The sequence below is a fragment of the Narcine bancroftii genome, chromosome 14 (assembly GCF_036971445.1).
Source record: "Narcine bancroftii isolate sNarBan1 chromosome 14, sNarBan1.hap1, whole genome shotgun sequence".
Taxonomy (NCBI): domain Eukaryota; kingdom Metazoa; phylum Chordata; class Chondrichthyes; order Torpediniformes; family Narcinidae; genus Narcine; species Narcine bancroftii.
Genome location: NC_091482.1, coordinates 7,980,578 through 7,996,267, shown reverse-complemented (window position 1 = coordinate 7,996,267; position 15,690 = coordinate 7,980,578). Strand labels below are relative to the sequence as shown.

General features: G+C 39.2%; 1 protein-coding gene across 9 annotated transcripts in view; it reads left to right on the top strand.

The window, feature by feature from the left end:
• Positions 1 to 15,690, top strand: part of LOC138749437 (neurofibromin) — a 277,305-nt gene that overhangs the window by 45,900 nt on the left and 215,715 nt on the right. For 6 of the 9 annotated variants that reach the window (XM_069910754.1, XM_069910751.1, XM_069910749.1 and 3 more), the window contains 3 exons: positions 226 to 369; positions 3,899 to 3,982; positions 11,897 to 12,087. In XM_069910754.1, coding sequence (XP_069766855.1) covers positions 226 to 369; positions 3,899 to 3,982; positions 11,897 to 12,087 — 419 coding nt within the window. Of the gene's footprint in view, positions 1 to 225; positions 370 to 3,897; positions 3,983 to 5,016; positions 5,154 to 5,573; positions 5,617 to 11,896; positions 12,088 to 15,690 lie in introns of those variants that run through there. The other 3 variants (XM_069910758.1, XM_069910756.1, XM_069910755.1) reach the window with 3 other exon arrangements.

Genomic DNA, 15,690 nt, shown 5'->3' with positions numbered 1-15,690 from the left:
GCAACGTGCAATCTCTTTCAATCAGAAAATTCACCTATCTGGCATCTACCAATCCCCACAGGTGCTGGATACCAAGGGTTTCACTGTATTCTGTTGTTCACATTACCTGTGCATTGACAAATCATTGTTTCTGAACTGAGATCATTATAAATGACATTTGCTTGATGTTGCGTCTCATTAGCACAATGAAGTCTGATGCATATATTCACCTTTTTTTTCCTCCAGCTTCCAATTAAAGGCGGGCAGCAGAATACACATTCCAAAGTTAGTACTGAACACAACAAGGAATGTCTCATCAATATTTCCAAGTACAAGTTTTCCCTGGTCATAAGTGGTCTCACCACCATCTTGAAAAATGTAAATAATATGGTAAGTTTCCAAGATAGAATTCCAATGGGAAATGTGACTGTTATGGGTGGGAAGGGGCAAGGTAGACTTGCTAATAACAGCACAAGTAGACTATCTGGCCTGTCAAGCCTGCTCTTCCATTGACAGATCTGGTTGTGGACTCACTCAAGAGCTGCCCATTCCCACCATAACCCTTCATTCTCAGGTTCTTCAAAACTCTTATCTGCGTCTTAAATGAACTCACTGATGTCGTCGCCACTCCTTCCTTGGACTTAGAACTTGCACAGATTCAATGCTCTCTGGAAGAAGTAGTCCTTAATTAACTCTGTCTTAATTGTACTCCTGAATCTTGAGGCTGATTGAAAGAGTGCAGAGATGTTGCCTGGACTTCACGAACTGAATGAAAGGGAAAGGTTAAGCAAGTTAGGACTTCATTCCCTGGAACGTAGAATGAGGGTAGATTAGATAAAGATACCTGTATTTAAAATTATGAGGGGGGGATAGACAGAGTAAATGTAGGTCGGCTTTTTCCACTGAGGATAGGTGAGATACAAACCAGAGGATATGGATTAAGGGTGAAAGGGAAAAGGTTTAGGGGAACCTCTAACAGAGAGTGGTGGGAGTATGGAATGAGCTGCCAGCTAATGGTGAATGTGGGCTCAATTTTAACATACAAGAAGAATTTGAACAGATATATGGATGGGAGAGGAATGGAGGGTGATGGACTGGGTGTAGGTCAGTGGGACTAGGCAGAAAAATAGTTTGGCTCAGATTAGAAGGGCTGTAATGTTCTATGGTTCTCTGGCTCTGTCCCATATTTCTTGTCTCGATAATCTCCCTACTTCCATCTTGTCTATTCCATACATAATTTTTTAATATCTTGTCCATCTAAACTCTATTGTGTACGGTCCCAGGCCATTTGCTTTCTCCTCATAACATAACCCTTTCATTTCTGGAATCAGCCTGTTGAACCTCCTCTGCACTGCTTCCAAAGCCAGTATCTCCTTTCTCAAGTAAGAAGACCAGAACTACACACAGTATTACAGGTGTGGCTTCACCAGTGTCTTGTCCAGTTGGCAGCAGAACCTCCCTGATCTTGAATTCAGTCTCTTCAGTAATGAAGACCAACATTCAGGGCAGCATGGTTGGTGTAGCAGTTGACGCAATGCTTTTACAGCGCCAGCAATTGGGACCTGGGTTTGAATCCCACGCTGTCTGTAAGGAGTCTGTATTTTCTCCCTGTGTCTGCGTGGGTTTTCTCCTGTGGCTCTGGTTTCCTTCCATTGTTCAAAATGTACTGGGGGTGTAGGTTAATGGGGTGTAAATTTTGGCACGAACTTGTGGGTCAAAATGGCCTGTTACCATGTGGTATGTCTAAATTTAAATTTGAAAATAAATTTAAATTCTATTTGTCTTCTTGATGGCCTGTTGTGCCTGCAAACTAACTTTTTGCAATTCATGCCCAAACACGGTCTGCACAACTGCAAGTTCCAATTTTTTCACGACTTAAATAATAGTTCAATCCACTATTTTTCTTTCCAAGCTGGATGACCTCACATTTATTGACGTTGCTTCTATCTGCCAGATCTTTGCCATTTGCTTGTCCTATCTATATTTCTCTGCCGACTCTCTGTGACCTCAACACAATTTGCATTTTCTCTCAATATATTTTTATTAGCATTTGGTCCCGTTCTCCAAGTCATGCATGTCTATCGGAGGCCCAATGCCAGTAACTTTGGAAAGCCCATAACTTACTTCTTTGCTATACTTTCCCCAGATTAAATCAACTCTGGATGGATCTGATTTTAAAGAAAAAAAGGAATAGGTTGTAGTGGAGAAGCTTTGAATACCTGTATGAGAGAAAACACAACGCTGGGGAACCTCAGCAGGTCGAACAGTTTACTTTATGTAGCAAAGATAACCACCATTTTGGGCATGAGTCCTTCAGCAAGGTACAAGCAAAAAGTAGGCAGGGCTCCTGAATAATATGGTAAAGGGAGGAGCATGGGTCCACAGGTAGGAGGTAATAGGTGGATAAGGGAGGGGGAGGGGGAAGAGAATTACAGAGCCATTCCCCTCCACCACCACCTGTTTGCTGGAGTGCCCTCCCTCCATTATCTACCTATTACCTCTTGTCTGGGGCCTGTGCTCTTCCTCCTGCCCCTCTCCCCGCCATTTTATTCAGGCATCTGCCTTCAGTTTGCTCATACCTTGATGAAGGGCTCAAACTTGAAATGTTGGTTATGTATCCTTGCAATATAAAGTACACTGTTTGCCTACTTCAGCCACGGTGTTTGCAGACTGTCATGATTTACTCCTCTATTCATTGGAGATAGTTGGGTATGTGGTGCTTTTGATTGTAATTGTGAAATTGTTACAGCTGATCAACTGAAGCAATACACTTTATCAAAGGCCACAAGATAAATGAGGAACCCCCCCTCAATTTTGGACACTGCTGCCATTTTGATAGAAGCTGAGTTTATATTGACCATTTTAGTGGATCAAAAGAGGGAAAGCATAGATAGCATCTGTTATTCAACACACCCTATTTTCTTCCTTCCATTTTAAACAAATAAATGCTTTAAAGGAGGTGGTGAAATGCAACTTTTTCATGCATTTTTGCAATAGGAGACAATGCTAGAAAAAAAATTGCTTGGCCTTAAATTGGCAGTTTGACCTTGGGGATCAGATGACAATAATTTCAGATGAATGTGGAGCTGAAGTTGATTTTGCATTGTGTTCTAGCTTCTGAGCTGCTGCTTTATTGTCATCTGGTCCGTTTGATTCATGGGCAATCAATGCTAAAATTTCTTGTCTGAAAATTTGATGAGATTGACTTGCAAAGTTGATTCTTCACTCTGAAGGTGCTGTTTGATCATTTGAGTACTTGTAGCATTTTTTGGTTTGTATTTTAAAATTTTAATGTTTTTTAAACTATTATTTGTCTCCATTTGTACATTTGATGTATTTTAAACCCTGCCTAGCTAGTAATATCATTTAATCAGCTTCTGTTCAAAAAGATACTTTATTCTGTTACATAGGATAACGCCAGTTGACTGATCCATCAGTGTAACAATGTTTAGAATTTGGATTTTTAAAAATTAAAATGAGCTACAGTTTTATAATATCAACTTATGGAGTCTCTCCTTAAGTTACCCATATCTGAAGCCTGTGATTTACATTTAAGTTACCCATATCTGAAGCCTGTGATTTACATTTGAATCATTCAAATTATGGATTTGAAGCATCATTCTCAGATCTTCAATGATTGATGAAAGCACAATAATTTCATCGCGCAGAATATTGTTAATGGAGTGAAGAACATCATTCTAATGGTGAGAGAGTGAGTGCAGCTAATAACATCTGCTGTTTAGTGTATACAAGTAAATTTAAAATCAACAACTAACTTCCCATGGAAGATCTCAAGTGAGCAAAAGCATGTCAATGGGTCAAAATTTGCCTTGTGCAACTGTTCACCTTTTTGGTCCTGTTCTGAATGTTGCTGCTCAGTACAGTGAGGAGTGTCTGATATTTTGCTTTGCTTCTCTAGCGAATATTTGGAGCGGATGCTGAGAGGAACTTGTATCTTTCACAGCTGATAATATTAGATACGTTGGAAAAGTGTCTTGCAGGGGTAAGTAACAAAATATCTGATTTTTGCTTTGTTGGCAAACGTGTTTGTCCGGTAGGACATTATGAGGCTCACTACCAAGTAATAAGTTCTGGAAAAAATATTCCATGTTGTGGTTCTTTGTGACAAAAATGGCAATTGGATACGAAGATGTAGAGCAGTGTATGTTCATGGATTCTTCACGGTGGAACAGTGGAAGCCAGCAAAAACCTAGCAATTTAAAAGTGTGCATTTGCAGACACAAGACGAAAGTGGGGAGATTTATGTGAAAACAATATTCAATGTAGTGTGACTATAGCTTGAGTACTATGCACTTTTCTTGACAGCACGTTGCAGGAAAGAAATGGCTGCTTGGAGTAGAATACAGGATTGGAAAGGCTGGGGATAAGAGACTGCAGACACTGGAATAAAGGGTTTTTTTAAAAAAAAACCAGTAAGAATGCATTGGGTCAATCAGCATTACTGGAGGAAAGAGGTCCAAGTTGACAGGACAGAGTGGGAAGAGGAAAGATTGCCTGTATGGTTGAACAATATATGGGGGCGTATTGGTTGGATAGAGGCTGATAGGGAATAGGTGGAAACAGATGGGGAAGGACTGAAGGGCAGACAGAATCAGGTGTTGGGAGGGATGGGATAAGTGAACAAAGGGAGAAGAAAACTGGGTCGATATGTGAGTGTGGGTGGGAGAGCATCAGTTACCTCTCAGTACAAAAGCAGTATGAGAGAGGGATGGATATTCCACTTTGATAACTTGCATATCTTGTATTCCTTTTGGGAAGCTTCCAATTCAATAATGTGATTATTGAATGTCCTAATTTCAGGTAACCGAAAACTGCACCTGGAGTGTTGTGTGCAATTTTGGTTTCCTTGCTTAAGAAAAGGAGGTACTTCAAAGGAGTGTGGCAAAAAATTCATCAGATTGGCTTGGTGTCTGGGAGGGGGGGATGTCAAGTTGAATACAGCTCCATGCTCTAGAAATTTGAAAGATCTTATTGTAATAGAACAATGACCAGAACATTTGCATCCCCTGTTTGTAGCTGATGGAGGAGTGAATAACGAGAAGCTGGTGGAATCTCTTCTGTTGTCATCTCGATGCGCAAGCTGAGGACCAGCAATAAACAACCTGCTGGGAGGAACTCAGCGGGTTGAGTCTTATTTTTGGTCGCACAGGATGGTGAGATAAACCAGAAGAGAAACAAAGCAACAGTGTGGGTCAAATTTAATACAGGGTTCCAGTTCATTCTTAGATTAGGAGAAGGGTATCCAGTTCTTCAAGCCCTCTCAGCCATTCATCCAGACCAAGGCACCGTTTTCCAGCTCAACTCCACTTGTCTTGATTCCTTTAATTCAGAAATCTTTTGCTGTTTTGAATGAACTCATTAACTGAGCCTTCAAGACAAAATACCAGAGATTCATATGGGAAAAAAAATTACTTTTCTAAAATGATTACTCCTTATGCTGAGATAGTGATCCCATGATTTAGACTGTCCTCCCTGTATCTAGGCTGCCTAGGCTTGTAAGGATTTTTTTTTAAGTTTCAATGAGATATTCTTCCAAACTGGAGAATACACGCCTAGTCTTTCTCTCTTCTCAGATGGTGAGCCAGTCTGGTGAATCTTTGATGCACTTCCTGGAAGGCAAGTACATCTTTTATTGGCAAAAGAGACCAAAACTGTATTTGAGACTCCAGGTGTAGCCTCACCAAAACCCCATTCAATTGGGGTAAAGCATCCTTGCTCCTATTCCTGATAAAGGCCTGTGTACCATTTGTCTTTTTGCTTGTTTGCACTGCTTGTTAACTTTCGATGTATCCCTTTGAACGTGAACATTGGTTGACACTACCCATTTAGAAAGAAAATCTCTATTTTTCTGTTTTGAGCATCCAAGAGGGTGACTTCCCTTTTTGTTTTGAGGTGCCTTCCATTGACAACACCCTTTCCCCATTCACTCAGCTAATCCACATTCATGTGAACCTGCTGTACATCCTCCTCCCTGTTCTCTATTCACCTCATTAGAAATGTGGAACTTGGACATTTAGTTGTCTCCTCCAAATGTCTGATGATAGAATGTTTGAACTGCCTCTGGCCATTTACGTTAGATGAATGGTATGTTGGATCAGTGTTTCCTTGTAAATATTATGAAGCCAATCCTTTCTCCCAGGGTGGGATTACAATTTTTTAAGCATTCCATTGAAATCTAAACTTCAAAAAAAAAATTGGAACCACGTGGGAGTACAGGTGTTGGGCCTTAAGTATTCCCGCTTGCTTTGCTTCCATCTGGTTTTAGACTAGCTTTTAGCTTTCTTTATTTTCAATCCACCACTCTGGAGTTCCTGAAATATTAGTCATCTTGCCAGAGCTAAGAGTCAAGTTTACTGTCAGAAAAATTTTGAATTTCTAAGTTGTGAGCCTTACATTGGTTGCACTATTGCTGCCATGACAACAGTTTGAAAAACATGTTTGGGCTTAGAATTGAAGAAGGTTTCTATGTTCTTTATTAATTCATCTTGCTGAAAGCTTGTTAGTGGATGGCTAGATGATAGAAAAAGGCCATTCATTTTTGAAGTTTTTACAGGAAGAATTTGGGTTAGTTAGTTAAAGAAGAAAGTCTGCAGACACCTGCATTGAGTGCAGTGCAAAAACACGCCGGAGAAACTCAACAGTCACACAGCATTCTCTCGCTCGTTTGTGTAATGCCCTTTTCTTCCCATGGAGGCTGCATGGGTGTATTTAAGGCAGAGATTGGTTCTTGTTTAGCTAGGGCATCAAAGGTTATGGGGAGGAGGCCAGGCAATGGGGCTGAGTGGGGAAATGGATTGAATGGCAGGGCAGACTTGATGGGCTGAATAGCCTGTTTCTGCTCCTGTCTTTTGTGATCTTGTGACCTGCTGAGTTTCTCCAGCAAGTTTGTGTGTTTCATTTGGGTTGGTCATGCACTTAGAATGAAAATGGGGTTGCAATGAAATAATAGCTTGCCTGATGGGGATAATGGTTGGCATCCCAAGGATATGCTGCAAAAAAAAAAAAAAAAAGTGGCACAAGCTAAATAACTGAAACCAGCACAATGGATAAGCTGCTTCACAGCTCCTTGACCTGGATTCAATCATGAAATCTGGTGCAGGAGTGAATGTACATCTTCTCTATGTGGGTTTCCTTTGGGTACTTTTTCCTTCCCCACCCAGGGAAGTTAATTGGCCACTTTAAATTGCCTCTGATTTTTATGTTATCGTACATTCTGGAGGGAGACTAAAATAGGCTAGGGTAGAGTTGGTGAAAAAAATGGGTTCTTGATGGATTCAAAGGGCCGAAAGGTCTGTTCCTGAATTTTCAATATCCCTGTAAAAGTATAACTGAAAATTTAACATGGCAGTAAACTTGTTAGGGTCATGCCATGGGTTTTCATTGGAGCTTGATCAAAGAGATGGGTTTGAAGGTCTTGACAACTTGCATTTGCGAAGCATTTTTAAAATGGGGATTTGGAGGTGTTTAAGTGGGTAATTACAGAGTGTGAAATATGGGTATAAGTGCCAATGGTGAGACAGGAAGAATGGCTGGCTGAGAGGGATGGAGAATTTTCTAATCATGGATAAGGAGGGGGAGGCAATTAAAGTTTAAGTAAAATGGTAAGAATTTTAAATTGGAGGCAAGAGCAAATAAGCTTGTTCTTGGAGAGCAGTAGAATATAGTTAGCAGAGTTGAAGGAGGTGTAGGAGGTTATGGATGGGAGAGGATGTGAAATCTCTGCCTGCAGGTGATTGGCATTTTAATGAAGGTTTCAACATGAGATGTTCTGAAGAGGTGAATTTTTTGAAAGGCCAGTGGAAAAAGAAAATGAGACCTCAAAGCAGACGGGCAGGATTGGCTTAATGTTAGAAAAAAAAAGCAATTAAAAAAACACACAAAAAAGGAAAACTGAAGACGAAACAGCTGACATCTGTTTTGAACTTTGAATTATTAAGTTGGTGTTCAGCTTGTCATTAGGTGATGAATTTATTGTAGAAGCATATTCAAGAAGCCAGGAAATTCAGTGTTACACATTTTTTAAAAAGTTATTTATTTCAGCTACCTCCCTACACACAACCCTGAAAGTTTAATCATTTTGAATTAGCTCCCAGAAAAGGGGTACACAGAGAATATGTTCTTGTTGGAAGTGTTGGAGAACTGAGACAGTGAGTCCAAAGGGTTAAAATGCACCCTCTCAATCCCCTTTGCTTCCTCTGTTTTTGAGGATGATTGGTCAAGTTTAAATTGGGCGCATGAAACTGAAAATCTATGTATCTCTTAATTTAACTCAGGAAATCAGTAATTTTTATTTTCTGATGAAGTTAAATGGTCTTATGGCACTTTTTAACTCTGCTGGCCAACTTGTCAAATGTTAATGAGTTTCATAACAATATTAAATTAATTTGGAGCAATTGGAGCAAATCTTTTTGCAAAGAGCAGTCTACAGCATCTTTTGTGTATTTTCATAGACGAAGCATTATCTCCTGGCTAAAACCCTTTTATAGGAAGTAGCCTTGTGATACATGATGTTGCTTGATGATGCTTCAGAAAGATGAACTGACAAAGGCTGCATGAGCCTGAGCCATACATGGTCTCCTATTAATTCTGCCATTCATGAGTTTATTGTGTGACAAGAGGCAACAATCAGACTCCAGCAAGGGAAAGATGAAGTAAGGCATATTAATGGCTGGTTGAATATGTGCATGTCAGTTCACTCATTTCTCATGCACCCACTCCCTGTCAAACTGTTAATCCTCATTAAGATGAGATGGAGAGCAACCAATTCAGTTATATTACTTAAGGACCCTGGCCACAAGTGTGACAAGACTCTGCACAAATCAATTTTGGAAGAGGAAATGTGGACAGAGTTTAACTAATTTAAGGTGATCTTTAAATCCATGGGCTGTTCATATCTTCTATTTTCACTAACACATCTTAAAAGGGATGACTTTCATCACACACTGAATCTGTCATGTATCAAGAAAACTTCTATTGTTTTAAATGTTGTTGTTTGGGGCCTTTGTGAGGCCACATCTTGAGAATTATGTGCAATTTTTGTCTCCCAAACTGAGGAAGGATATCCTTGCTATTGAGGGAGTGCAGCCAAGGTTCACCAGACTGATTCCCGGGATGACAGGACTGACATATGAAATAAGTTATGCTCTGTGGAAATGAGAAGAATGCGAGGCGATCTTGTAGTGATGCAAGACATTGTGGCAGAGCAAGACAGGTTCCTGATGTTGGGGAAGTCTGGGACAACTGAAGGGGGGGGGTTGGTATCACAGTCTAAAGGTATGGAGTCAGCCATTTTGAACTGAGATGAACAGAAACTCTTTACTCAGAGTTATAAACTTGTGGAACTCCCTGCTGCAGGAAGTTGTTGAGGCCAGTTCATTAGGTAGATTCTAAAGGGGAAAGGATCAAAGGGTATGAAGAGAAAGCAGCAATGGGATCCTGGAGTTGCATGATCAGCCATGATAGTATTGAATATGGAGCAGGGCTGAATGGCCTACTCATTTACCTCTATTCTGTGATTGTATTTGAAGTTTGGGTTTTTATATAAAATCATTTAATAAGTGAAAGATCCAGGCGTCAGAAATGTTGTCCTCTTCTTAATATGGAGGTGAATTGCTCATCATTTGTAGTTAAATATGTCTTTTGCAGGTGTTGCTTTATTCTGTTCTGCAGGTCTTGGAATTTCTGTTGGGATTACATCTGGGCCCAAAGATAGAGCCCTAATGTATTTAATTTTAATACAATCTGTTGCTTCTGGGATATAATGCAGAAGGTTTTCTAATTGCCACGAGACAAAGCCAAGTTTTGAACTTCAGTTAAAATATTCCTTGGATATATTTAATTTATTTTCATGATTGACTGACTTCCCAACTATGTGCAGGAAACATTAGGGCATGCTGGTGTATTTCACTGTGAAAAGACCACTGGGAAATGACAATTCCGATGTGTCCAACCAGCTCCCTTTCTCATCTATTCTTGTCTATAAAGTTAAAGCTAATCAATAATCTCCCAACAGCTTCCCTTCCCACACCTACCAAAAATACTTCATTCACTCTCCCAAAATCTCACTGATATTCAGCTCTCTTCTCAACTCCTCTGCTGTCTCTACCATCAAGTTGCATTCTAACCTCTAAGAGATAAGAAATTCCCTTTCAATAAATATTGGGAAGACTGAGCTGAGTTCTTTGTTCATCGTAAATGTCTTCCCAAGACTTCACCTTCATCCTCTTGTAACCATCTGAGGGGAATTCAAACTGTTCACTGAACTTCAAACTATCTCAACATTTTGAGATATTTTCACTCGACTATTGTTGTGCACTTTGTCCAAACCTATTGTCACATCTGATTTGAATGAGGTTGTCCAGACTTGGACTCCCTTGTTTCCAAACAAGCTAAGTCTTATCCAATTATAAAGCTTGTGATTACAGACCTATGCTAGCTCCAAGTTAAAATTCTGATCTCTTGACCATTGTCCCTTCAGTATGCTCCTCTCACTCCCTTAACCCTTTGGACCCCATGTCCCCATTTACAGGGACTGGTCCTCCCTCTTCTCCCCACCCACCCCCAAACCCCCTTATCCACCAGCTGGTTTGTACTGGTGTTTGTTTACTCATGGACACATTCTGGATTATATATTATGAAAAATGACCAGAGTCCAGAGGATTAAGGCCTGGCCTCTTCCTTTGCGTCTTTCTTGGCTAAGGCCATTCCAACCAAGCTCTGGTTTGTGATATTGTCTTCTCTGTTATCTGATATTGCCTTCTGTTGATGTCTCCTATTTCTTGATTATTATCCAGTGAAGTACTTTAGAGTGGCTTATTACATTGTATGTGCAATATTATTCCAAATTACAGTTGTCTTTCTACAGAACTAGAAGAGGTTAACAGGACAGAATTTTCTGGGCCTTTTTGTATTGTCCAGAGTTTCTTGCTAAGGACTATTCCAGATGTTTGGACCCTCTGAAGAATTCTTAATCTTCAGAGTCCATTTGATGGCCCCTTGTAGCAACCACCCCTTTGGTCTCTTCATTTTTTATTGTTGATTTGATGTTTATTTAGCCTCTTGTTAGAATTGGGCTGCTTAATTGAAAGCAGCAATTAATATTAATTTTGATTTTTTTTTTAAATCATCAAAACTGAATATACTGAAGAATCCCCATTATTCAGCACTTTCGGGGATTAAGATGCCGCTTATACAAATTTTCCGGTTGACTGAGACACACTGTTACCATGCTAACTAATACACCTGCATTAAAAATACACAGTTTGAAATCAAAAAAGACAGTGCAAAATGTAAAGTGATTTGAAAACAAAAATAAGTACTGTATTGTATCATTTAATAATGTACAGTTCACTTTAAACAGGTAATTCCTGCAGGTTACAAAATTTAACTTTGAGCCCAGGTTGCTAGCTTTGCAATAGCCTTGTGCTATCCACTACAATAACTGTGCTGCCGTTGTAATTAACTGGCCCTTCCCCATGTTTACCGATTAAAGCCTTACTAATATTTCTAATACAACTGAAGATAAAAATTCTTATTAGACTGGGAGAGTTGTCCCCAGCAGTGAGTGCCATCGGTGGGCTCTTCATCCTGGGTGATGCCATTTTATTTAAATGCAACTTTAATCAAAGTGTTGCTGTGGGCGCTCCGCTAGGTGAATGTTTGCTCTCATCTTCACCAAAGGGTTGTGTGTTGCTTCGGAGAACATTTACTTTTACAATTTTAAAGTTCTACTTAAAGTTTATTTATTTCCTTTTTTGGGCCAGTTGTTTGGATTTCTGGTTGATTGAATTCCAGATTCTACAGAATTACTAAGCTTGTTCTTGTGAGTGTGTTTATAACTGTAAAATTTTAAGCTTTGCGTGTACCTGTAAGTTTTAATTTTATTGTCTTTTGGTAGCAGCCCAAGGATACAATGAGGCTCGATGAGACCATGCTTGTTAAACAGTTGTTGCCAGAAATTTGCCAATTCATCCACATGTCCCGTGAAGGAAACCAACTCATAGCGCAACTCCGCAACTCTGCGTCTGGGGTTCTCTTCTCCCTGAGTTGTAATAACTTCAATGCTGTCTTCAGCCGTATCTCCACCAGGTGAGTGCAATGTACTTGGGTTCAAATCCCAGGAGCGAACAATTTTTTTTTCTGATGAGCAAATAATTGGTGGGTCAGCATAAAATGAATCTATTAATTCAGCAAATTGAAGGAATAATTTTATTGCTGATGCTGTGGCTCCTGAACTGTTTGTCAGCTCATGAACTTCACAATAGCTTCCATAAGAATATTTCTTGTTACTGATGGCATGACAAAGTGTTTATTGTAAACTGGATTTGAGCAGAAGGATCTTCAGCTTGGTTGAACTTCAGTGACAAATAGGGGGGTTTTACAAGAGGTTAAAGGTAGAAATGCATATAATTGCACAAACACGGTTGACAGATCAGTAAACCAAACAATGTTTTTTTTCCATTAGGAGAGACTGATTTAACCTTGCCCTAAATATAAAAACAGATGTTAAGTTTTAGATTATTAAAAAAAACCCAAAACGAGTGCCTGTAGAAAAGCTGATCTTCGGAAATATCCTCTCCATGCCCACCCCTTCAAGACCTCTCAGAATCTTAAATATTGCAATCAAGTCTTTTCTCATCCTGGGGAATCCATTAAAGGGGAAGAAAGAAATGGCAGATGGATTAAACAGTAATTTGGCTCCATTGTTTAACTACAGAGGATGTACATAACATATCAGAGGTAGCTGTAAATTGGGGATTGGAAGGAGAGAGAAATTGAAGGTCACCAGGGAAGTGATACTGAACAAATTGTGGACAGATGAGTTTTTGGGTCCTGATTGGCTTCATATCAAGGGCTTAAACAAAGTAGTTATTATGGTATTAGTTTTCCAAAATCCCTTAGATTCAGAGAAACTGGCATAAGATTAGAAAATGACAAATGAGATGACTTTATTCAAAAAGGGAGGGAGTTGTAAAGCAGGAAGACTACAAGCCAGTTAGCTTAACATCAGTCAAATGGAAAATGTTGGAAGATATCATTAAACATATTTTAGTATTGAACTTGTGAAAAATGGAAGGTAATCAGGCAAAGTCTACATGGTTTTGTAAAAAGGAAATCAAATTTAACCATTTGGATTTCTTTGAAGAAGTTGCGTTTGTGTAATTGAAGGCCAACCTCGATTTGGTCATCTGTACCAACATTTTTCAAAAGGTATTTGATAATGTGTTGCCCCAAAAATTATTGGGGAAAATAAAAGCATAGTGAGGATGTATCTTTCATGTGGATTGTAGAACATGGAGCTGATAGGAGATAGAGCATAGACTAAATGGATCCTTTTCTGGTAGGCAGGATGTGGCAAGTGGTATACCTGAAGGATTGATACTGAGGCCCTACCTTTTTGCAACTGGGATGAGGGCACCAAAGTTATGGTTGCTTCATTTGTTGGACATAAAGGTAGATAGTTGTGATGAAGGCTAGGTTCAACTGGTTGGCAAGGATATGACAAATGGATTGGAGTTTTGAAAACTATTTTAACGGGGGGGGGGGGGAGGAAAAGAAACAAATTACCTACTTTTTTTTTTTTTAATTTTTTTTTTATTTTTCACACCATAAATCACAATAGCCATGATATACACTTTTTCTTTTCCACACATTTACAGTGACTTTTTCTCCCTCCCCCCTCCTTCCTCCCAAGCCACCCCCCCACACCCCCCCCCTCTCATCCATTTTAGGTATACAATCTAGGTTGCATTAATTCAGTTAGACAATGTTGTCATTCAACAAAAATACACCAGAAATTCTACTGAGTCCATTCTTTTCTTTTCTTCTCCTTCCATCAACTTAGGTAATGTTTGTTCCCGGTAGGTTTTCGCTATTGTATTTAATGTAAGGCTCCCATACTTGTTCGAATATTTCAATATTATTTCTTAAACTATATGTTATTTTTTCTAATGGAATACATTTATTCATTTCTATATACCATTGTTGTATTTTCAAATTATCTTCCAATTTCCAGGTTGACATAATACATTTTTTTGCTACGGCTAGGGCTATCTTGACAAATCTTTTTTGTGCATCTTCCAAGTCAATTCCAAATTCTTTATTTTTTATGTTACTTAGGAGAAAGATCTCTGGATTCTTTGGTATATTGTTTTCTGTTATTTTATTTAATATCTGATTGAGATCATCCCAAAATTTTTCTACTCTCTCACATGTCCAGATTGCATGAATTGTTGTTCCCCTTTCTTTTTTACATCGAAAACATCTATCAGATACTATTGGGTCCCATTTATTTAACTTTTGAGGTGTAATGTATAGTCTGTGTAACCAATTATATTGTATCATACGCAGCCTCGTATTTATTGTATTTCTCATCGTTCCAGAGCATAACTTCTCCCATGTTTCCTTTTTTATCTTTATATTTAAATCTTGTTCCCATTTTTGTTTAGTTTTACCATTTGTTTCCTAACAAATTACCTACTTGATGAGAGATTGCAGAGGTCTGAGTTGCAGAGCTATTTGTGCTTCCTGGTATTGATTTGCCAAAGGCTAATATATAGGAATAGCTGCTAATTGGGAAGCTGTCTATAAATTCATTGCTAGGGGAATTGAATATGAAAGTAAGGAGGATATTGCCTCTGTTATATAGGTCATAGTTTTGGAGAGGTTTCACCTATGAACAGTATTGGGGCCCTTATTTAAAAGTGACACTGTTGATGCATTATTACCAGTAGGACTAAATAAGCCAATCACTTGAATATTCTTAGAGGCTAAATTGAGCAAATTCAGGTTGCATCTGCTGAAGAAAAGGGACTTAATTGAAACATGCAAGATCCTGAAGGGGAAAAGTGAGAAGACCTGTAACTGGGTGTTACTGTTGAAAAACGATTTGCATATTTAAGATGAGTGACCTTTTTTGGCTGAGCATTCAGCTTTTTTGAACTTCCTCAAAGTGCGGTGGAAGCAGCCTTTGAATGTTTCTCAGGCACAGAAAGGTTAGGTGCTGGAAAAGCAAGGGGGGAAGAAAAAAAAATGTGATTCAAAATTGCAGTCAAAGAAATGAAGATCATATTAAAAACCTCTTCTGAGATTTCCTGTTGGTTTCTTTTTTTTTGGCTCATTCTGCTTATTTCTTGGCCTGAGAAATTGCCAATATATCTTTGTCTCCTGTGGACCAGCTGAGTTCCTCCAGTATTTCGGAGTGTTTTCACTACAATGACGGCGTCTGCAGTCTTCTGTGTTTCCCTCACATTAAAAAAAAAAGCACAGCAACCTTGAAAGAGCGAGTGGCCCACTTCAGGTCATAATGTTTTCCACATTTTTATTTTAGCACCTTTGGTTGGTAAATGGTGGAATCTGTTGAAGTTTGGTGGGGTTTTTTTCCTAGGAACTCCTGGTACTTGTTTAATAGTTTTGTTGGCTCGGATTGAGGATCTAGCGGTGGCAGGGCTAATGCGCATCGTGTATATATAAAAAAAAATATGGCGGCACTGCCAGAGCTTCTGTAATGGCAGTGTTATCGCTGGTGCAGACCCGGGAGAGCAGCAACAGTGCTGTTCCAAGGGTTCAACTGCCTAATTTGAATGCCAATAGCTCTTCTCTGCTCAGGCTTTTAATGGCCTGTTCAAGTTGATGATGGTGTTTTATTTTAAAATCCTGCAACCATGGGATCTGTGCCCAAGATGGTGGGGC